This window comes from Thamnophis sirtalis, unplaced genomic scaffold, assembly GCF_051295495.1.
Source record: "Thamnophis sirtalis isolate CommonGarterSnake01/CBP01778 unplaced genomic scaffold, rThaSir2_p1.2 scaffold_10, whole genome shotgun sequence".
NCBI lineage: Eukaryota > Metazoa > Chordata > Lepidosauria > Squamata > Natricidae > Thamnophis > Thamnophis sirtalis.
The window spans coordinates 12,730,914-12,754,110 of NW_028261390.1; the positions used below are offsets into that span (position 1 = coordinate 12,730,914).

At 42.6% G+C, this 23,197-nt stretch overlaps 1 protein-coding gene across 2 annotated transcripts in view; it reads left to right on the forward strand.

The window, feature by feature from the left end:
- Positions 1–23,197, forward strand: part of LOC106541283 (putative E3 ubiquitin-protein ligase HERC3) — a 62,311-nt gene that overhangs the window by 14,232 nt on the left and 24,882 nt on the right. Inside the window, exons 4-12 of one of the 2 annotated variants that reach the window (XM_087724096.1) lie at positions 5,566–5,725; positions 6,680–6,756; positions 8,869–9,090; positions 11,893–11,984; positions 13,843–13,973; positions 15,025–15,185; positions 16,881–16,957; positions 18,524–18,648; positions 20,076–20,135. In XM_087724096.1, coding sequence (XP_087580222.1) covers positions 5,566–5,725; positions 6,680–6,756; positions 8,869–9,090; positions 11,893–11,984; positions 13,843–13,973; positions 15,025–15,185; positions 16,881–16,957; positions 18,524–18,648; positions 20,076–20,135 — 1,105 coding nt within the window. Of the gene's footprint in view, positions 1–5,565; positions 5,726–6,679; positions 6,757–8,868; positions 9,091–11,892; positions 11,985–13,842; positions 13,974–15,024; positions 15,186–16,880; positions 16,958–18,523; positions 18,649–20,072; positions 20,136–23,197 lie in introns of both variants that reach the window. The other variant, XM_087724097.1, reaches the window with a different exon arrangement.

Here is a 23,197-nt window from a genome sequence, read left to right on the forward strand (position 1 = left end):
AACCATCGGGACTGGTTTGGACAAAACTCAACAGCACTTTTTTTGTGTGGCTGTTGATAAAAATAGGACCACCAACATAATCGCCAATGCCAGATAATGGCACAAGAAGAAGATGAATAGTTTTGAATTATCATTCTTATATTTCTGGTTTTTCTGTATGGCAGAGAGAGGGGGAGGGAAAGAGAGGGCAAAAGTGGGGGGGGAGGGAAAGGGGGGAGAGAGAGAGAAAAGGAAAGAGAAACAGAGAGGCAGAGAAGATGGGAGGGAAAGAGAGAGAGAAAGAGGGGGAAGAGAGAGGGGGGAAGAGAGAAAGACACAGAGAGAGACAGAAGGAGAGAGGCAGAGAGAAGGGAGGGAGGGAAAGAGGGAGGGAAAGAGGAGAGAAAAAAGAGGGAAGGAGGGAGGGGAAGAGAGAGGAAAGAGATAGGGAGAAAGAGAGGCAGAGAGGTGGAAGGGAAAGAGAAGGGGAGGGAGGGAAAGAGAGAGAAAAGGGGGAAGAGAAAGAGGGAAAGAGAAAGAGGGGAGAAGAGAGAGAAAGGGGGTGGGAAGAAGAGAGAGAGAGATAGAGGAGAGAGAGAGAAATGTTATTTTGAGGTCAGACAGAAAAAGCAACAAGCCAGATCTTTCCCTGATCTGTTAATCAGGGGTTTCAAATGTTTTTTGGGTTTTTTTTCGGCTGAACTTTTGAAAGCAAGTTAGAGGACACTTTCACAACAGGATTTGCTGTAACACGTGCTCCAAACGGTGGAAATTTGGGGAGCGATATTATTAATACTGTGTTTGATAGTAGATTATTTAAATTATTTAAGGGTGTGACATGCATAAGAAAACTTAAGATGCTGGGACTTTTTAATGGTGAACTAAGAGTCTCTATAGTTCACACTGATGATTTTCTTCTCGTCTAGAAGATCTGGCTTGTTGCTTTTTCTGTCTGACCTCAAAATAACATTTGTCAGGAATCATGAAGTGACATGTCCAGAGTGTGTCTTGTTCAAATTATCTCCTTCTCCTTACACTTCCAGCTAAAAGAGCACCCTGTTTCAATTTGTCCATGATGTTGACAGAGAGCTGAAAGAATGCTAGTAGTCTCTTACTCATTCAGATTTTGGCAGCTTTGCAAACAGTGGCTTTCCCAAAATCACTAAAGCAGCTTTCTCTCTCCTGGGGATAGAAAGCCTCAGGTGATACAGATGTTATGGACTCCATTTCATATTCCAAAAGGCAGGGATGGCAAAGTCTCTTTATGGCCACAGACTGTGCTTTGCTTTTATAAAACCTTGTTAAAGTCTCAGGGATGTGAGTGGGACATGAGGGCGTCATATTTCCGCCTTAGGCATGAAAGCTGGCTGGTGACTTTGAGCTAGTCTAAGAATTGAGGCCTTTGAACTATGGTGCTGGAGAAGATTCCTGCGAGTCCCTTGGACTGCAAGGTGAACAAACAAGTCAGTTGTAGAGGAGATCAACTCTGATTGCCCTTTAGAAGGCCAGATCCTGAAGATGAAACTCAAATACTTTGGCTACCTAATGAGAAGGAAGGACTCACTGGAGAAGAGCCTCATGCTGGGAAAGATGGAGGGCAGAAGAAGAACGGGATAATAGAGAATTAGGTGGATGGATGGAGTCACCGAAGCAGTAGGTGTGAGCTTAAATGGACTCCAGAGGATGGTAGAGGACAGGAAGGCCTGGAGGAATGTTGCCCATGGAGTCACGATGAGTCAGACACGACTTCGCAACTAACAACCAATCTCTCTCAGCATCACTCACCTCACAAGGTGGTGGTTTTTGTGGGGAAAAGGAGAGGAAGAAAGAGTATAACAGAATAACAGAATTGGAAGGCATTTTGGAGATCTCTTAGTTTTAGGTACTTTCAGTATGTTTCATCATTTTTGTCTTACATTTTTTTACTGGGCTGATTTCAAAATATGGTATTTTAAATATTTGTTTTATCAATGTAATTGGGTATTTTTCCTGTTAAGCCTTAAGCTACTTTAAGATACCCCAAACCATGGAAATAAAGAAATTGCCAGCTAGCATTCCAAACATTGATGATTGAAGAAGTACAAAAGGAAGCCCTAAGTGTTTCTATATGAATTACCAAAGGTAGAGAAGTGAAAAAGTTTGCAGATATGCATATTGGGCAAATTTTGGTCTATCTTTTGAAGTGGCACCAATGGTAACAGGCAAGTTTTAAAAATAAATTTCCCCTTTTACAATCATTTTCACATGGATTTTCCTTCTCAACCTATTTGCTTGCAAAACCCAACAGTCCAGTTTAGTACTGATATCCCCTAGAGATTATTCCCACCCAAACTGAGTTTTTTGGAAAATAATTATATTTTGCCATCTGCAGAGTAGATTTTGGAAACATGCCTGTAACGTGTTGTACTTTTCCAATATGAATACAGTCTGGTTTCTAGCTTGGTTAAGAAATACAAAACACGTGTACTAACTTGAGGGTAGTTTGATCAAACTTCCATAATTCATAATTGTTTATTCCACTAAATTCATGTGTGTTTCCAAATCAACAATTTTAAAAGGGTGGCCCTTTGAAAGGACCAAAATACTTTTGGATCTGGAATTTTCCTTTTTATTTTCAAAATGTATACAGTATATGATTGTCCATCTGAAACAAAAAAAACTCTGAATGATTGACAATACTGTGCAAAGCCAATATATAGCAAAGTGAACAGTATAATTAAAAACAAAACCAATAAATACAAGAGCCAAGGTATCTCACAAACAATTTACAACTCCAAACTCACACATATTGGGCAGTACTAGCTACCTGGCTATCAAGCCTCGAGTTTCATGACATTTCAGGTGTCCAGCAAGGTTGGGGTATCTGGATCTTGGAGAGGAGGCTCTTCCATAGGGTGACAAGGTATGTTTTTCTGAAGTCTGCATGATGACACTCTTTCACCCAGGGGCTTTGGAGCAGGCCCACCCAATATGATCTAGTGGGAGACAACTGGAGGCAAATGGTCCCATAAGTAACTGACCCAGTGCACAACATTAAGGATGATAATTAGCATCTTGAATTGTAGTTAGATATCTACTAAACGAAAGCACAGCTTATCCAGGAGTAGCATCATAGTGTTAGCAATAGTAATAACACTTAGACATACATACCACCGCATAGTGCTCTACAGCACTCTCTAAGCGGTTTACAGAGTCGGCATTCGCTGGGAGAGGGCTGCAGGGGGCTGTCTAGGCTGAAAATGGTCCAAAGGGGGGCTGCACGTACCGCCAACCCCCCCATTTTTGGTGGCAGAGTGCTATCAAAACAAACTAAAAACAAAAGGAGAAATTTTCCCCTTTTGCATTTGAGCACCCAAGAAGGGATAGGGAAGGAGAAAGGGAAAGGAGAAAGAAAAAGAAGGCAAGAGGGGAAGGAAGAAGAAATTAGAATGAAGAGGGGAAGGAAGAAGAAATTAGATGAAGAGGGGAAGGGAGAAGAAATTAGAATGAAGATGGGAAGGAAGAAGAAATTAGTGAAGAGGGGAAGGAAGAAGGAATTAGAATGAAGAGGGGAAGGGAGAAGAAATTAGTGAAGAGGGGAAGGAAGAAGGAATTAGAATGAAGAGGGGAAGGGAGAAGAAATTAGAATGAAGAGGGGAAGGGAGAAGAAATTAGAATGAAGAGAGGAAGGAAGAAGGAATTAGAATGAAGAGGGGAGGAAAAAGAAGAAAAGGAAGGAAGGGAAGGAAGGAAGAATATAATGTGAGGGAGGGTCTCAGGGAAGTCCTACTTTAGCACTTGGCCACCACAGGTGCCCCTGACACGAGTTCTGTGTCACGCCTACCATGGCCACGCCCCTGTGTTACGCCCCCCCCCGGCTACGCCTCCCAGCCCTCTGAGGTCAAACACAATCCTGATGCAGTCCTCAATGAAATTGAGTTTGACAGCCCTGTTATAGATGTATCATCTCTGTTACGTAAGCGTTGGGAGAGCGAGTACGTTCAGAGAAGCGTTATGAGAGTGTTGTTGGAGAACACACAAACCAGCATACAGTGACACTGCAGTTTAAGTAGGCTTCTACTTTCGTGGAAATAGAGGTATCAAAGTCCATCAAACAGTCCAAGTCATACATGGATAAGACAATCAGTCATCAATGTCTTTCAGTTAAGGGATAATCCAAATAGCATAATCAATAAACATACAAACAGTCCGGTACTCATAGTTTGCTAGCAGTTGCAAAACTTACAATAGCTCACGGCCCTTTCTAACAGCCAGCTTCCAAAACACTCAGATCAGATCAGCCCAGCATCTAACAAACAGAGAGCTAACAGTCATTCTGGCTCCCTCTTATGGCCGATTGAGGAAACAGCAACCAATCACATTTTACAATATGATTTAAAGAAACAGGTACAGCATTGCTATATGATTTATATATTGCCAACCCAACTGTTAGATTATATTCCTAACAATCTCCACAAACAAGGGGCTCAAAAACACAGAGATGCTCAGTTTTGAGTTGCAATCAGTTTATCCCTGTTTATGCCCTCACCGCTCCTAGGCATTGGGTCAGCACCCCGAAGCCATCAACTCACACAGTCTGGCATGGCCCAATTAAGGGACTTCTGCATCTCTTTTCTACTTCCTCTGGAACTCAAGTGGCATTAAAAGGAACAAGCTGCACCGCCCAAAATTGCATTCCATCTGGAAGGTTGCTGATCCATCTGCTTTGACATTCTGTACAGCCTCTTAAAGGAAACTCGGAGAGGCTGTTCTCCTGAATTGCTATTTTCAGTCTAACAAGTTCTTGATCGTAATGTTGGAGTGTTAACTGGAGATCATCCCTGAGATGTTTTTCACTGCTTTGTTGCACCTTCCTAGAAAGCTTTGGGGAATTGAAAAGTGAAAGTGCGTGCCTTAGTCGGCTTTGCATGCTAATTGAAGGTCCTTGTCTCCTGTTAAATTGTTTTTAGCTTGACGCTTGAGAGATCTGTCAGGAACAGCGCACTGAATACTGGTAAAGCATCACTGCCCGTGTTATCCCAGTCTCACGGAGAAACAAGACCTTCTCCTTGCTGTCTAGAGAAAAAGATTCTCATGGAGGCTAGTTGGCAGTTTAGCATTATGGAAAACTGGCAACACTACAGTTCTTGTTACAGAACCAGTTGCTTCTCCTGGCCTTCACTGCATGCCTGGCATGGATTAGACCAGGGATGTCAAACTCAAGGCCTGCAGCAGAGGTGGGTTGCTGTCGGCATTAATGCCGGTTTGGTGCGTGCAAAAACTTTGCCAAAATTTTGAACTCTGGGAGTTGAAGTCCACAAGTCTTAAAATTGCCAAGGTTGGAGACCGCCGTTCTAGTCCACTTGCTTGATGGAGAGTTCTGAAAACTCAAAAGTTTGCAGTAGTTTTGTACAACTTCAGGTGTCCTACAAGATACTATTCTCTATGTATTTAGGAGTTTAGGCTCATGGTCAACTCAGCTATGATTGCTTTAACAAGTCTTGGATTTTGAACTCTCTTCTTCCCCTTCCATTCTTTCTGCTTCGAAGGGTTGCGTGAGGTAAAAGATTCTTGGAGAGGTTCAACCTTTCTCTTGTTTTTCCTCAGAACAAATTGATGCTCTAGCTGACCAGCATATTGTCCATGTGGCCTGCGGTGAGTCTCATAATGTGGCTCTTAGTGACCAAGGCCAGCTTTTTTCCTGGGGCGCAGGAAGTGATGGCCAGTTGGGGCTTACAACGACGGAAGATGCTGTAACAATTCCAAGGTAAATATGAGAGATTATGCTTGTGGGACTTTTCCCATTCTTGTGGAAGATTGCAGATACATGCAAGTGATTTCAGGGAAATTTGTTTTTCCATAAAAAAATTGGAAAACAGTGGAAGGTTGTAGATATACTAACAGAGGGATAGAATCAAGATCACGTGTCAATATTCTTGGTAAAGCCACACTTGGAATACTGCATCTAGTTTTGGTCGCCACGATGTAAAAAAGATGTTGAGACTCTAGAAAGAGTGCAGAGAAGAGCAACAAAGATGATTAGGGGACTGGAGGCTAAAACATATGAAGAACGGTTGCAGGAACTGGATATGTCTAGTCTTATGAAAAGAAGGACTAGGGGAGACATGATAGCAGTGTTCCAATATCTCAGGGGCTGCCACAAAGAAGAGGGAGTCAAGCTATTCTCCATAGTACCTGAAGGCAGGACAGAAGCAATGGATGGAAACTAATTAAGGAGAGAACCAGCCTAGAACTAAGAAGAAATTTCCTGACAGTTAGAACAATTAATCAGTGGAACAACTTGCCTTCGGAAGTTGTGAATGCTCCAACACTGGAAGTTTTAAGGAAGAGATTGGATAACCATTTGTCTGAAACAGTATAGGGTTTCCTGCCTGCGCAGGGATTGGACTAGATGACTTCCAAGGTCCCTTCCAACTCTGTTATTCTGTTACATGCAAGTGATTTCATGGACATCTTGATTCATTTCATTTCCACTGTGATAGATACTTGGGGCTTCCAGTACATCATCCCACTTAATAAAAGTACTCATATTTTTCTTGCTTTAACATTCAAACCAATAATGTTTTAGGACTATGATAATATTGTCTAATCCAGTCTCACTGTGACAATCTCTTTAATAGAGATGATAATAATGAAGACTAGATAATTAATTACACCTCCACAACTTTGTTAAAGCGTGTAATTTCTTTTCTTTTCTTAGGCTAATAAAGAAGCTGAACCAAGAGACGATCCTGCAAGTCTCGTGTGGGAACTGGCATTGTCTCGCTCTAGCAGCTGGTATTTAGAATTTTTAACATTTAATAATTTAACTTTTCTGACTAGGGCTGCAACATTAAACTAACCCTCCAGTTAAACAATTTTCTGCTCAACGATAGCAACAGTTCTGGGAAAAGTTTCAAAAAGAGGATGATCCTCGCTTCTGTTTCTTGTCAACAGAAGAAGTTAATGTTTCTAAAAATGACAATTCTCTGTAATATCTGAAAGACACTACAGTAGTTTCAACAATAGAAGTTCTCAAACATATGCCTATTCGGCACACTATAAGTAGTTCTTAACATGCAACTGTAATGGAGCTCTAATGACTGGGGAATTCTGGGAGCTGAAGTCCACAATTCTTAAAGTTCCAAGGTTAGACACATTGTGGGCTGTATCCTGATGTATTGTGACATATCGGGATGTTTTTTGCCTTTCTGTAGCCTGCACAGGCCTTATTTGGTCCACAGATTGCCAGTTTGACAGGTCTGCACCAGACCAAACTGGCTCTCTTTAAATATCTCGAATATCTGAATATCTATATATCTATATATCTATATATCTATATATCTATATATCTATATATCTATATATCTATATATCTATATATCTATATATCTATATATCTATATATCTATATATCTATATATCTATATATCTATATATCTATATATCTATATATCTATATATCTATATCTATATCTATCTATCTATCTATCTATCTATCTATCTATCTATCTATCTATCTATCTATCTATCTATCTATCTATCTATCTATCTATCTATCTATCTATATGTTGCATTTGTGCTAATAAATAAAGGGAGACTAGTATAGATCTATTTCAAGCTATTTAGCTCTCATCAGCTAGCCATACCCTTACTGGGATTCGAACCTGGGCTGTATTACATATTAGGCAGCTGTATTAGCCACTAGGCCACAGGTGCTCCTCCTTTATCAGTTAACTATATATATATATATATATATATCGATATAAGATGGGTTTTAAATAAATAATGTTAGCTTTTCTCCATATGATTGCAATGCAGGTAGTCCTCGACATACGACCACAATTGAGCCCAACATTTTTGTTGTTAAGCGAAAAGTTCATTAAGTGAGTTTTGCCCCATTTTATGACCTTGCCACCATTTTTAAGTGAATCACTGCAGTTGGTAAGTTAGTAACACAGTTAAGTGATTCTGGCGTCCCCATTGATTTTACTTGTCAAGAGGTGATCACATGACCTTAGGACCAAGGGTGAAATCCTCCCGGTTAACCCTGGTTATGTAAACCGGTAGTAAAAAAAAAAAAGCTTCCCATGATCGCACGGCTCACAGCTGAGCCGCGCGATCATGGGAAGCTTCCCTTCCCCCCACTGCTTTTGAAAGCATTTTTTTCCTGCCGGTTCTGGCGAATAAGCAGGAAAAAAATGCTTTGAAAAGTGAAAAAAAAAGAACTTCCAAACATCGCGTGGATCACTCTGAGCTTTCCCTCCGCTTTTTAAAACATTCTTTTCCTGCTTTTTCGCCCAAACCGGCAGGAAAAAAATGCTTTTAAAAGTGAAAAAAAGTTGGCGGCGCCTACCCAGTCACATGACCAACCCCCCTCACCAAGCCATGCGCACAGAACCGATGGACCAAAAAAAAAAAAAATAGAATTCACCACTGCTTAGGACGTGGTCATAAGTATGAACCAGTTTGATTACATGATCATGGGAATGCTATAAAGGTTGCGAGGGTGAAAAAATCGTGTCACTTTTTTCACTGCCACTGTAACTTTAAATGGTCACTAAATGAACGGTTGTAAGTCGAGGACTACCAAGAGCCAAGGTGGCGCAGTGGTTAAATGCAGCACTGCAGGCTACTGCGAGATCAGCAGGTCAGCGGTTCAAATCTCACCGGCTCAGGGTTGACTCAGCCTTCCATCCTTCCGAGGTGGGTAAAATGAGGACCCAGATTGTTGGGGGCAATATGCTGACTCTCTGTAAACCGCTTAGAGAGGCCTGAAAGGCCTATGAAGCGGTATATAAGTCTACTGCTATTGCTATTGCTATTACCTGTATGCTGGGAGGTGAAAAGATTGTTTGTTTTCTGAGCTCTGGATCTTATTTCTCTCCCCCCCCCCCCGTCTCCCCCCAGATGGACAGTTTTTCGCATGGGGACAGAACAACCACGGACAACTTGGGCTCGGGAAAGAATTCCCCTCACAGGACACCCCGCAGCGTGTCAAATCGCTTGATGGGGTCCCTCTTTCTCAGGTGGCTGCAGGTGGAACACATAGCTTTGCTTTGTCCCTCTCCGGAGCTGTGTTTGGCTGGGGGAAAAACACCTCCGGACAGCTGGGTTTGAGTGACGAGAAAGGTAATTGTGACAAACATCCTTTAAAAGATGTCTTTTTTGCAGATGCTGCAGAAGCCTCCGACTCAATTCTTCCATGTTTTTTTTCCTCAGAGATTTCTTCATACTTCTTCTCTCCCTCAGCCCAAGCGTATCTCTGAACGGCTACAGAAATGGAAAGGAAAAGAGGGAGATACTTTTTTTTAAAAAAAAGTTTTATTTTTTCCCCCATATATCATATTTTTGGAGTATAAGACGCACTGAAGTATAAGACGCAGCAAGGTTTTTTTTTTTTTGTTAAAATGTTTTTATTTTCCATTTTTCATTTTCATACAGTCACATATATACTGTGCATAACCGGGGCCATACAACATTAAACAATAATCACAGCAATTCCTCTTGTCAACAATACCCCCACAAATATAAATAAAATGAAACTCAAACTCAAACTCAACTAGAAACCCAATATACCTCTTCCACTCTCCATACACCTCAGCAAGGTTTTGAAGAGGAAAATTTTTAAAAAAAAGTTTTTGCACTCTGCAAACCTCCCAAAAACGGCCCATTTTTTTTTCAAACAAAGTGCATGAATAGCCCTTAGGAGGCTTGTAGAGTGCTCCTGGAGGATGCCCCCCCCCCTCAAATGAGCAAAAAACAAATCATTTTTTGCAAAAACGGGCCTGTTTTTTGACAAAAAAAGGGGCATGGATAGCCTTTAGGAAGCTTTAGAGTGCTTCTGGAAGCTGGGGGTGGGAAACGGCCCCTTTTTTGCTCATTTCTGCCCTCCCTAGCCCCCAGGAGCTCTCTTAAGGCCTCCTACAGGCTCTGCACGGCCATTTTGGTGAAGGAGCGGAGTTTCGGGAGGCACAAAATGCTGTATTCAGTGTATAAGACGCACCCAGATTTTGCGTCTTATACTCCGAAAAATACGGTACATTCACAAATATACATTCTTGTAGATACTGTTAAAATTTGTCTATTGATTTCTAGCATTTATCACAATATGCTTAAGAATCTAAAAGACACACTTGGGATCACTTTCTTGCCACGCCGCATCTCCATCTTGTTTTGCAACAACCCTACTCCTTCCTTCTTCCTAAACTCCTTTCTCTACCTTCTTCTTTCCTCCACTCCTTCCTCTTTTCTTCTTCCCCTCCCTCTTTCCCACTCCACCTCTCTGCTTCTCCTTCCTACCCTCTCTCCTACTCCCTCCCTCTTTTACCTCCTCTTCCTTCCTCCTTCTGTTGTTGCCCTTGCTTATTTTCTTTCTCTGATGGATTTTCGGAGTGGCATTCCAGCGATCCCCGCTTAATATTTACATAAAAATAAATTTCTTCTTCCACATTTTATTTTGAGAGGGAGATTTTAAGGAGATGAAACTTTTTCCTTCTCCTTTCTGCCTAGTTCAGAAAACTTTTTCCTTCTCCTTTCTGCCTAGGTCAGATAATTAACATTTAGAAAACCATCTCTGTGTATGTAATCGGCCTGGTGGAATTGAGATGAGGCCCAACACAACTGTGCAGTTGGGCACGTATTTTTCTTTAGTGGAATGGCTTTAAAACATTGCCACTCTGCTTACCCAAAATCCTTTATGAAAAGCAAATTGTCAACATCCTGACTGACGAACCCAACTAAAGCAAGCACACTTGAAACCTGCCAATGTCTCAGTGCAAAACTTTATAGAGTACATCATTTTGGTACTATTGAAGGCAATATCAGCTCTATCTAATTCCCGCCCAAACACACATAGTTACCACATAGAATTCCCCCTCACCCCTTTTAGTGCAGGTCACATTGTCTAATTGAGTGTCACTGTATTGTTATGAGAAAGAGTCTTTGGTTTTGGCTGACACCTGCAGATGTGTCCTTGGGCCTCAGGGCTCTCCTCCTTGAAGACTGGAGCCTGCATTCCGTCTCACCTTTCCCTCCCTGCTAGTCCTTTGGCAAGCTGAGAAGCGATAATGGTTGCAACAACATAAGCACACTTCGATCTTGACACAAACTCAATCAAAATGCTTGCAGGGTAGAAGCCATTAGTTCTGCTTTTCCCCTGGGGAAGATCCCTTATGGAGGATTTTAAGTCTTTGAATTAAGAGCATTGTTTGTGGGCTTCCTTCTCTTGTTCATACAATTATCAATTATGAGTAGCTGCAACAGAGAGATTTGGCAAAAAGTCCTCCTTACGCAGAAAAAAAATTGCCTTTTTAAATACTGCAGCCATCAGATTCCAGAAGACCTTTTAACTAGAATTTAGTGGAGGCAACCTTAGTAGGTTTCCCCAATCTGATTACTCTACACATTGTCTTTAGCCCCTCAAATTTTCTAAGCACCATGGCCATCCTTGAGAATTCTAGTAACTGGTCTGCACATTTGAAGAACGATGCCCAGATCAAACATAATTTCTAGCGTTGGATTTTCTCTCTTACCAGAGGGAGCCCCCTTGTGGAGTACTGTAAATTCATTACCATGGCAACTCCACTATACTGTACAGTAGAAGCCATTTTACGGCAGTACAGTAGAAGCCATTTTAAGGCACAACGGGCTATATATTAACAAAACACCACCACCATCCCCGTGGGGTGTTAGGTGTCTTAGCCCCACAGTTTTTTTTTCTTCAGAGAGTTAAGTCATCTGTGCACCAAGTTTGGTTGAAATTGCTTGAGGCGTTCCAGAGTTATTCTGGAACACACACACAACCATTTTTATAGAGAGGGATTTTTGAGAAGAGTATCTAGAGCAGATAGTTGATAGTTTATTTTACTCGATTATTTCTGAGGCAGCCTGTTTCATTTTTGTAAGCAGTATTATTGATATTCTCTAATGCAGATCGGGATTCTCCTTGCCATGTGAAACTTTTAAGGACTCAAAAAGTTGTCTACATCAGCTGTGGAAATGACCATACTGCTGTTTTGACAAAGGTAGGAGAACATCTTTTAAATGCTGGCTACGTGTCTAAGGCAGGACTATAATTGATCATAAATTGGCTGATACTTGAGGGCTGGAAGGACATTCTTTCTCCACCCAATAAAAGTAGTATTGCTATTGATGTGTGCTAGCACCTTAGCGTATACAAGCAAATTGATCCAAAAAGAATCCAATAGAAGCAAGTATTAACAATGAATATTGCAGTTTAGTTGAAAACGTTTTGAAATGAAAGGCCCTTCATAAAGAGCATTTTTGAAGCTCAGGAGTATGCATTTCAAATATCTTTCAAAAGAGGAGTAGGTCCCAAAGAATAGGACTGAAATGGAGAGTAGTGTTTCTAATGTAAGGAAAAACTTAATTGCACATACCATCCCAGGAGCATAAATAATAATCACGTTATTCAAATAATATGTGTATGTGTACCACTGGGAAGTTCATCACTAGCAATTTAAACTGGTAATATTCCTGATGATGCAGCTAGGAGTCTAAACAATTTTTTCCATAGTTCAATAATTGGATGATCTCAGGTAATGATCTCAGTTAACTCCAGAGGATCAATGTCATTGTCCAGAGAATCATTGGTTGCCCTCTCCCCTCCTTGGAAGAGCTTTATAGCTCCCGATGCCTTAAGAAAGTTCAAAACATTCTTAAAGATCCATTTAATTCTGGATACCATTTTTTTGAACTATTACCATCTTTCAGACGGTACAGGATAATAAAAACAAGGACAAATAGGCTGAAAAACAGCTTCTATCCCAGGGCACTATCTGTCTTGAATATAGTGCAATATTAATGCAGTATCGCTGGTTTTGAATTCAGTTGTATAGAACGTGAAGATGTGTGTTTTTGTTTTATTTGTATAGTTTTCTTATGTATGATGTACACTGAAGATGGCATTTAATTTATTTGTAAGAGATGCAGTGACAATAAAGTAAACTAATTAACTAACTAATCCTGTTTGGAGAATATTTAGGCATTTGCACCAGTGGTGGGATTCAAATTTTTTACTACCGGTTCTGTGGGCATGGTTTGGTGGGCGTGGCATGGCTTGGTGGGCATGGCTTGGTGGGCATGGCAGGGGAAGATTACTGCTAAATCCCCATTTCCTCCTGATCAGCTGGGACTCGGAAGGCACAGAATAGATGGGGCCAGTCAGAGGTGGTATTTACCCATTCTCTGAACTATTCAAAATTTCTGCTACCGGCTCTCCAGAACTGGTCAGAACCTGCTGAATACCACCTCTGATTTGCACTGTTTTATTCATTTATAGTATACAACTATACAATAGCAATAGCAGTAGACTTATATACCGCTTCATAGGCCTTCCAGGCCTCTCTAAGCGGTTTACAGAGAGTCAGCATATTGCCCCCAACAATCTGGGTCCTCATTTTACCCACCTCGGAAGGATGGAAGGCTGAGTCAACCCTGAGCCGGTGAGATTTGAACCGCTGACCTGCTGATCTAGCAGTAGCCTGCAGTGCTGCATTTAACCACTGTGCCACCTTGGCTCTCAAACAAACCAAGTATACAAACAATTTGTATAAAATTTTATGCATATATTTTAGTGCTCCTCCATTATTTAGTACATCAGAGAGGTGGTGTTTTTGCACATAAGAAATGTAGGCTTAGTTCTTTGTTTAGTGCTTAAGAAATGTGTCTTCTTCCCCCCCCCCCCCATTTCTTCCTCTTGCATACTATAGCCAATTAAAAATTACCCCCAAAAGTTTGTATTCAAAATTGTTGGGGTTTCTATCGGAACTGTTTGGATTAAGGGCTTTGAAGAAGGAACTTGTTTGGGGTAAAAGGATGCTTTACTCTTAAGTGAACACGTTCTTGTGGTCTTTGTGGCAGAGTGGAGGAGTGTTTACATTTGGTGCAGGATCATGTGGGCAACTTGGTCATGATTCATTGAACAATGAAGTCAACCCTAGAAGAGTTTTGGAACTGATGGGCAGTGAAGTCTCCCAGATCGCTTGTGGTAGGTGAGTGGCCTTTTGGGCAAATCTTTCACAAGGCCAAAGATTGCCAGCCTTGCTTAAGCCAATGGAAAATAAAATTCGTGATCTCTTCTTTAGCGATGCCACTTAAAAATTTGGGAGCGGGATGATGCATTTTGAATTGCCCAGCCTGGTCCACCGTTTTTCCTGAAGAATGTTATTGCAGGAGGTGTTTTATTTGCCCGTTTCAAGGTCTCATTGTTTAGCTAGAAAAGTCATCAATATTGTATTTGCTCTGAGCTGGTCATGATAGTAGCAGAAGGACAGACTGGAGCAAGGATGGGAGTAGGGAATCTGCTTTTTTCTATCCTGCAAGAGTAACTAGCAGTAGCAATAGCATTCAGACTTATAGCATCATCATCATCTCCATTTAACGACCCCATAATCCCTTGCGGGGTGGAGTCTGGGCAACTGCATGGAGTTAGCAGAGTATTTTAATGGCCAGATGCCCTTCCTATCCCCAATGCAGAGTTTTGTTCAGCAGATATATTCTCAGTGGGCCCAGAGAGAGAAATATCTATCTCTACCTAGGATTGAACTCACAGCCTCCTGATTGTGAGGCGAGACCTCCACCTCTAGACCATAGCACCACTCCAGCATTCAGACTTATATACCATCCCTCCCCAATGCTTTAGAGTACTCTCTGGCTGGTTTATAAAGTACGCATCTTGCCCCCATTTTATTGACCTTGGAAGGATGGAAGACTCGAGCCCCATCAGGATCGAACTCTAGGTTGTGGGCAGAGTTGCCTGCAATATTTCAGTTCACCACTGCACTATCAAATAGATGAGGGGTGTCAAACTGGTGGATGTGTCACGTGCAGGCCGCGCCCACTCCAGCTCCGTGAAGGGGAAAAAACCATCGCCAAATGTCATGTGACGGCACCGTGACACGGCGAGTTTGACACCCGTGAAATAGATGAATGGTCAGGGAGGAGGAAAAAATTGTCCTCTTTCATGTTCAGCTTTGCACTGAATAGAATTGGTTGTTGGAGAAGGCTGCTTTACAAACGTTTTGGTTATTTTGATATTTTCAGACAGCACACTCTAGCCTTTGTGCCTTCTTCAGGAATGATGTATGCATTTGGCTGTGGAACTAAAGGCCAGCTGGGAACTGGAGGCATCTGCAGTCTCAAATGTCCTTCCCCAGTCAAAGGCCACTGGGCAGCTTATGATGAGCAGATCTCTGGGAGAACAGGTAAGTGGCTAGAATTGTATTGGTATATTTAGCATATAGAAGGGACGCGGTGGCTCAGTGGCAAAGACACTGAGCTTGTCGATCAGAAAGGTCGGCAATTTGGCAGGTCGAATCCCTAGCGCCGCGTAACGGTGTGAGCTCCCTTTAGTTGTCCCAGCTTCTGCCAACCTAGCAGTTTTGATCCAATGAGATTGCAGCATGCCAGGGAGGGTCTCTATCGCAAGTTGTACAATAGGAGAAGATGCAGTGGCTCAGTGGCTAAGACGCTGATCTTGTCAATCAGAAAGGTTAGCAGTTTGAACCCCTAGCGCCACATAACAAGAGTGAGCTCCCGTTACTTGTCCCAGCTTCTGCCAACCTAGCAATTCGAAAGCACGTAAAAAATGCAAGTAGAAAAATAGGAATCACCTTTGGTGGGAAGGTAACAGTGTTCCGTGCGCCTTCGGCGTTTAGTCATGCCCGCCACATGACCACAGAGATGTCTTCGGACAGCGCTGGCTCTTCGGCTTTGAAATGGAAATGAGCACCGCCCTCTAGAGTCAGGAACGACTAGCACAGATGTGCGAAGGGAACCTTTACCTTTTTATTTAGCATATGGCGTAGTTACAGTAGCCAGAACACTACAGGTAGTCCTTGACTTACAACAGTTCATTTAGTGACCGTTCAAAGTTACAACCACACTTTAAAAAGGACCATTTTTCACACTTAGGACCTTTAAAACATTCCCCTGGTTGCATGATCAACAATTCAGATGCTTGGCAACTGGTTCATATTTATGACGGTTGCAGTGTCCTGGCGTCACGTGATCAGCTTTTGTGATCTTCTGACACTCAACGTCAACAGGCAAGCCAGATTCACTTAACAACCATGTTACTAATTTAGCAACTGCAGTGATTCACTTAACAACTGTGGCAAGAAAAGCCATAAAATTAGGCAAAACTCACTTAACAAATGCTTCACCGAGCAACATAAATTTTGGGCTCAATCGTGGTTGTAACTCGAGGACTGCCTGTACCATGCTAATGTAGAGTAGTGGTTTGGCTGCCTGTTTAGCAGCTCTGATGCACCACAGGAGGGGGAGCTGGTTTCGCACCAGAAAGAAAGATGAGCAGCTTTCCCTGCAGGGTCCTTGAAGGCTCCTGTTCTCCCCCGGAGCTTCCGCGTAAACGGTCTCACAACCAGGAAGATTCAGAGTCAGCGGGATTCTGCCGCCTAAAGCTCTGTCTCGTCTCCCCACCAGGGGTGGGTTGCTGCTGGTATTACTGCCGGTTAGGCACACAAAACATTTTCGCAGTTCCAGCGACCCAGGCCGCCAAGTTACTACCTATTTGGCCGAACTGGTCCGAACCCATAGGAACCCACCTCTGCTCCCCACCAAAGTGGTACCTATTTATCTACTCGCATAGAACATGCTTTCAAGCTGCTGCGTGGGCAGAAGCTGAGGTGAGTGGTGGGAGCTCCCCCTGTCACATGGCGCTCGGGTCTTGAACCGCCGGAGCAGAGACCATCTCCAATGTCAATAAGCCTCTGCCCCATCACGCCTCTTGTGACTAGAAGAGAGCAGGATGTATAGCTTCCCAGCTTATAGATCCCAACTCTTCAAGCTATATGAATTTTGGTTTCCAAAAGAAAGACAAAGGGAACGTTTATGATGTCTGAAGGTTTTAACTAATCTTTGTCAATCTTCTTCAACAGATGCCTGCCCGTATTATATTGTTAAACATATATTCTCTGGAGGAGACCAGTCATTTGTAATTTGCTCAGAAAAAGAGGTAACGTAAAGCTTTATGGATTTCCATTCCATCTTTTATAGTTACAGGAAGGGAACTTTTGAATTGTGCTTAGAGGCCATGCGCCCTTTCCAGTGTGGGCTGAAGCTCGTGCGACCCCTGCCCTGTTTTTTGTATGAAGAGCCCCCGCCCCTCCCCTGAATTTATGCTGCTCTAGTTTTGGACGCCTCAGTGGCTAAGACGTTGAGCTTGTCGATCAGAAAGGTTGGCAGTTCAGCGGTTCAAATCCCTAGTGCCGCGTAACGGAGTGAGCTCCCGTTACTTGTCCCAGCTTCTGCCAACCTAGCAGTTCGAAAGCTCGTAAAAATGCAAGTAGAAAAATAGGAACCACCTTTGGTGGGAAGATAACAGCGTTCTGTGCGCCTTCAGCATTTAGTCATGCCGGCCACATGACCACAGAGACGTCTTTGGACAGCGCTGGCTCTTCGGCTTTGAAATGGAGATGAGCACTACCCCCTAGAGTCAGGAACAACTAGCACATATGTGCGAAGGGAACCTTTACCTTTACTAGTTTTGGACAAAATAAATAAACTAAATGGGTCTACTTCTAATAGGTTTAAATAATTCCCAATCTTCAAAGAAGAGGCAGCAAAGTATATTGCAGCCTCCTCTTCCTATTTACCAAATTACATTCTTTCTGCAACTTTCAGCTGCAAAAAAATAAAATAAAACTGACAAAAGTTTTGTTTCTTGCCATAAAACCAAGATCCACAAAGAGCAGAGAATTATCAGGCTTGAATCTTTAGTCCCAAATGTAATGAAAGAAATAAGGCAGTTATTTTTCTCAACCTTGGCAACTCTTAAGATCTGTGGACTTCAATACTGCTGACTGAGGAATTGAAGTCCCACAAGTGGCCAAAATTGAGAAACCCCCGGAGTAAGGAATGGACAGATGCATGAAATGAAATGGGAAGGATCCACAGAAAAGGAAGTTTGGGGTAAGGGTATGTAATCTAGATTGTCCAGGATTATAAACTGCATGTTTCCTTGGAGGAGGGGAAAGGTGTGAAAGAGAGCAATCCAGGCCAAATCCCGCCCTACCGCCACCCTTGAAAGTTACTCTCAACCAGGGGTGGGCTTCCAAAATTGCAGCAACAGGTTTGCTGCTCCGTTGCTGGGTGGGCGTGGCCTAGTCGGTCTCTTGCACCATGGGGGTTGTCCTTCTCAGGCTCTGGAGGGTTTTCTCAAGCCTCCTGGAAGGCGAAAACTGCTTCTCTGGAGGCCGGAAACAGTCCCCAGACTTCCGGGACCTTCAGTAGGCCCGTTTCCCCCCCCTCCCCGAGCCTCCGCGTGGGCCCTGCACTTACCTGGCATGATGAACGGGCCACGTGAAGATTCCTGGGGCGGGAGGGGCAGGAAGGGCAAGGTGCTGTGGGCGTGGCCAGCCAAAAGTGGCATTTGGGGGTTCGCCAAACTGGGCAGAATCCTAGTTAGAGGATCCCCCGAACCTGTGCGAACTGCCAGCAGCCCCCCCCCCTGCTCTCAACGTCTCTGGTGCTCCTCCCGTTCACAGTCAAACCCTCTTTTGAAATCTGCACCTTCTTACAGAATTCTCTACCAGCTGATGATTTCCGGACCATAAATCACAGTGACCACACCTGTTTGATTAATGACAACACAATAGACATGTGGAGGCAAAAGCTTTCTGAAAGAAATAACTCTAATTCAGTGAAGTAGGTTCACTTCCGTTCGATTTGTAAAGAATTATTGTGATGGTGGGAAAAGATGTGATTTCTGGCTTTCTTAGTGATATCTTCTTGGTTGGTTTGTTGAATCAATCCACGGGCATCAAACTCGGTCACGCCACGTGATGGATCGTGATACTTTTTGCCTTTGCAGAGCCGGGGTGGGCGTGGCCTGTGTGTGACGCATCGGGCCTACGGGCCACCAGTTGGACAGGCCTGATCTAGTCCAACTCATTATCCCAAATGATAATCAGTTTCATAAATTACGGATTTGTGGTTTAGCAGCTCTTTTGACCTCATGGAATGCCATGCCCAGCCTGGTACTTTAAACCACGATACCAAACCGGGTCTCTTACATCATCATCTTCATTTAACGACCCCCATAATCCCTTGCAGGGTGGAATCCGAGCAACTGAATGGAGCTAGTTTAATGGCCGGATACCCTTCCTATCCCCAATGAGGAGTTTTGTTCAGCAGATATATTTCCAGTGTGCCCAGAGAGAGAAATATTTGATTCTACCTAGGATCGAACTCACAGCCTCTTGATTGTGAGGTGAGAGCGCCACCTCTAGGCCACTGCACCACTCCAGCATTCAGACTTACAGTATATGCCCCCCCCCTCAATGCTTTACAGCACTCTCTGGCTGGTTTATAATGTTTGCATATTGCCCCCAACAATCTGGGACCCCATTTTACTGACCTTGGAAGGATGGAAGACTCGAGCCCCATCAGGATTGAACTCTAGGCTGTGGGCAGAGTTTGCCTGCAATACTGCAGTTCACCACTGCACTACCAAATAGATCAGGGATGTCAAACTGGTGGCCCGTGAGCCGGGTGCATCCAGGATCCACCTCTAGACCACCGCACCACCCCAATATTTAACTTATACATAATGGTATAATTTAGAAGAATGGTGTCAAGCTGTTCTAGAGAATCTTTAACATGTTTTAATGGCATGGTATAAATATTATTATTTTTGAGCCAAAGGTTTATTCATCAGATTTTTAGCCCACATATTTTCAATCACATCAAATTCTTCTCTGCTGAACTAAAGAACCCATTTGGCATTTCTACATGAGTTCTGTGTGGTATATTTTAAGTCGGTGTGTTAAGAGCAAAGGCACTTGAATAGATTAGAGAGAATAAGGGTGAATAACAATTAGGCTCAGTTGCTACATTAATCCATAATCTGATTTGATTAGTTTTGGTTATCGTGTCATATGAACTCAGTTAAAGTTTGGGAATAGCGTTTTATAGCATGTTATGTAAACACAGCCAATGTCAGCTCAGTCAAGTAACCATGGATGAGCAAATCAAGGCAGTTATACGAATAATTATATGTGATTCCTAAGCAAAGTAGGTTTTAATCACTTTCTTTGTCTTTTGCTTACTTGCGTTTTCGCTGTCCTAAGCAGTGAGGTTGCACAGATCTTATCTTCACCAGCTTGCTGGAATGGAAGCTTCCTTGAAAAGAAGTAAGTAGCTGAAAATGGGGGGAAAAAAACATTTGGCTAAGTTCAGTTTTTGAAATGTTCAGTCAATATAAATCACTAAAATCGGATCACTGATAATTGAATGGATTTGATTCAGGGAAGAGAGATATTGGTTCTGTAGCTTCCTCTTTTATAGTATTTTATTTTATTTCTCTGCATTTTTTTAGTTTATACTGATTTTTACTGTTGTGATTATAAGTAGTCCTCGTGACGTACGGCCACAATGAATGAACCAAAATGTCTGTTGTTAAGTGAGACATTTGCTCAGTGGGTTTTGCCCCATTTTGCGACCTTTCTTGCCACAGTTGTTCAGTGAATCACTCAAGTTGATAAGCTAGTACCTTGGTTGTTAAGTGAATCTGGCTTCCCCACTGACTTTGCTTGTCAGAAGATCACAAAAGGTGACTCAGGACACTGAAAGCATCACAAATAGGAATCAATTGCCAAGTGTCTGAATTATGATCACATGACGATGGAATGCTCAGATGGTGCAGAAGTCATAACTGCGAAAAATGGTCATGAATCTCTCTTTTCAGTGTCATTTTAACTTTGAACCACTGATAGGTTGCAGGCAGTATGCTTCAGTATGGGCGTACCGGTGCCTGTCGGGTGCACCGAGTACCGTTCGGTATGGTACTCCGGAGGACACACTTGCCCGCCCGAGCTCCTTACCTGTATTTGAGCTCTTCGGCGCTTACGCACATGGAGCGTACGGCGCCTACATGATGCTCCGCCGAGCAGCTGGAGCGTCGTGGAGGTAAGGACACATACGCAAGCTGCGCGCGTGCATGTGGGGGATCCCGGGCCCTGTTGCACCTACCAGTTGCAACAGGATCCGGAACCCACCACTGCTTTGAACAGTCACTAAATGAGGTGTTGTAAATTGAGGACTACCTGTTCAGCACAGGTAGTCCTCAACTTACAACCATTAATTAAGTGAACATCCAAAGTTACAATGGCACTGAAAAAAGTAACTTATAACAGTTTTTCACATTTATGACCGTTACAGCATCCCCATGGTCACATGATCAAAATTAACATGCCAGCAACTGGTTCGTATTATGACAGTTTCAGTTGTCATGTCCCGGGGTCATGTGATCATTTTTGCAGCCTTCTGACAAGCAAAGTCAATGGGGAAGTCAGATTCACTTAACAACTGGCTTACTAATCAGCTTCAGGGATTCACTTAATAACTGTGGCAGGAAAGGTCACAAAATGGGGCAAAACTCACTCAACAGCTGTCTCACTTAGCAATGGAAATTTTGGGCCCCATTGTGGTCTTAAGTCGAGGACTACTTGTAATTACAACAGTAAAAATCACTATACACTTAAAAAATGTAGAAAAATAAAATGAAAAAATAGAAAGAGCAGAAAAGAAAAGAAATACAAGGAGAAAAGAAAAGCAAAAAGACATAGAAATGACTTCTCACTTTCACAAATATAATTTTTTTAGTAACTTATAAGCTTTTCTTAAAATACTGCTCTTCTTCCCATATTCCATTTTTTATTTGTAAAGAAATCAACAAAAAATATTGTCATTTCAGTCCTGGTGTCAGGAGATACTGATGAAGTGTTACAGAGATCACACATCAATATTAACCCTGATCAAATGAAGCTATTTTATATCCCTTCCTTTTACTTCTAACAATCTTAATCTTCAATCCATTCAAATCATGTTGTAGAACTTGTCTTTTTTTCATTTTCTCCATTATCCTTTCTCTTGAGATTCTTCAAAATGTTACCAAGTTTCTTTTGTAAATCCAATATAGGGAAATTATTCAGGTCGCTCTCTTGATTTATTGTTGGCACGTTCCCTTTAATTATTAAGCCAGTTTCTTTTTTATACCTAGTGTAACATCTTTTTCCATGTCATTCTTGTAGGCTTTCATTTGTAAATCCATTTTCAACTCAGTCTTTATTAGGGAGAAGATGATCCTACATCATAATATATTTTAGACACAAACTTTCCATAGAGACAGATGTCTCTGTGGACGGTATTAAAAATATCCTCTGAGTCTGTTGTTCAGAAATATTCTTCAGTATATCCAATGTTAGACTATAGCATCCTGATAGAAGGAGGAGGCAGGGTTTTTTAAAAATGGGGAAAAAATGTTGCATCTCATGGAGTTACCGTTCTTCATATCTTATGGGGAAAAGCAAAAGATTCCTGTGATAACTTAACCATATTTTTTGCACTATAAGATGCTCCAGAGCATAAGACACATTTTAGCTTTAGAGGAGAAAATCAAGAAAAAAAATCTGCCTCTGCCTTCCAGCATCCATTTGATATTCATCTGTTTACAGCAAACAGCAAACAGCCTGGTGAGCTTCAGCACATTATCGCAGCCCCAGCACGTGGCTCATCAGGGCTTTGCTCCGTTGTGCCCACCACCGGTCAACTGAGCTGAGCTGCCACCGCCGCCAGGAAACACCGGAGGTTTCGCTGCCGAGCAGCTGATTGGCAGTTGGATCAGCCTCCCGGAATACCGCTGATCAGCTGTTGTAGGCAGCTGGGATCGCCACTGCCTATCACTGCCATTTGCCGCCGATTGGTGCTGTCGCTGTTTGCTGCTGCTGCCGATTGCCATACAACGGCGATGAACAGTGGCGGTGGTAAGCAGCAGTGGCAATCCCCGCCATCTAGACCAGCTGATCTGCGGTATTCTGGGAGGCCGATCCAACAGCCAATCAGCTGCTCGGCAGTGAAGGCTCAAGTGTTGCTCTCTCTTCCTGCTCCCCACCACAATACTTGTTCTATAAGATGCACACACATTTTCACCCACTTTTGGGGGAAGAAAGTTGCATTTTATAGTGCGAAAAATACTGTATATCTAATATATGGGTATAGGGGATGGGGCAGTGAGTCAGATTTTGGCTGAATTGCCATGTTGCCAGAGGTCTATATAGCCAGACTGGTTGACACAGACTTCCTGCTTATTTCTCTTGTCTTGTGTTGTTATGGCAATAGTACTTATGTCTCCGAAGCTATGTTTAGCTCTTTGTATCTGCATGCTTTATCAGGGAATTGGTAAAAATATATGATT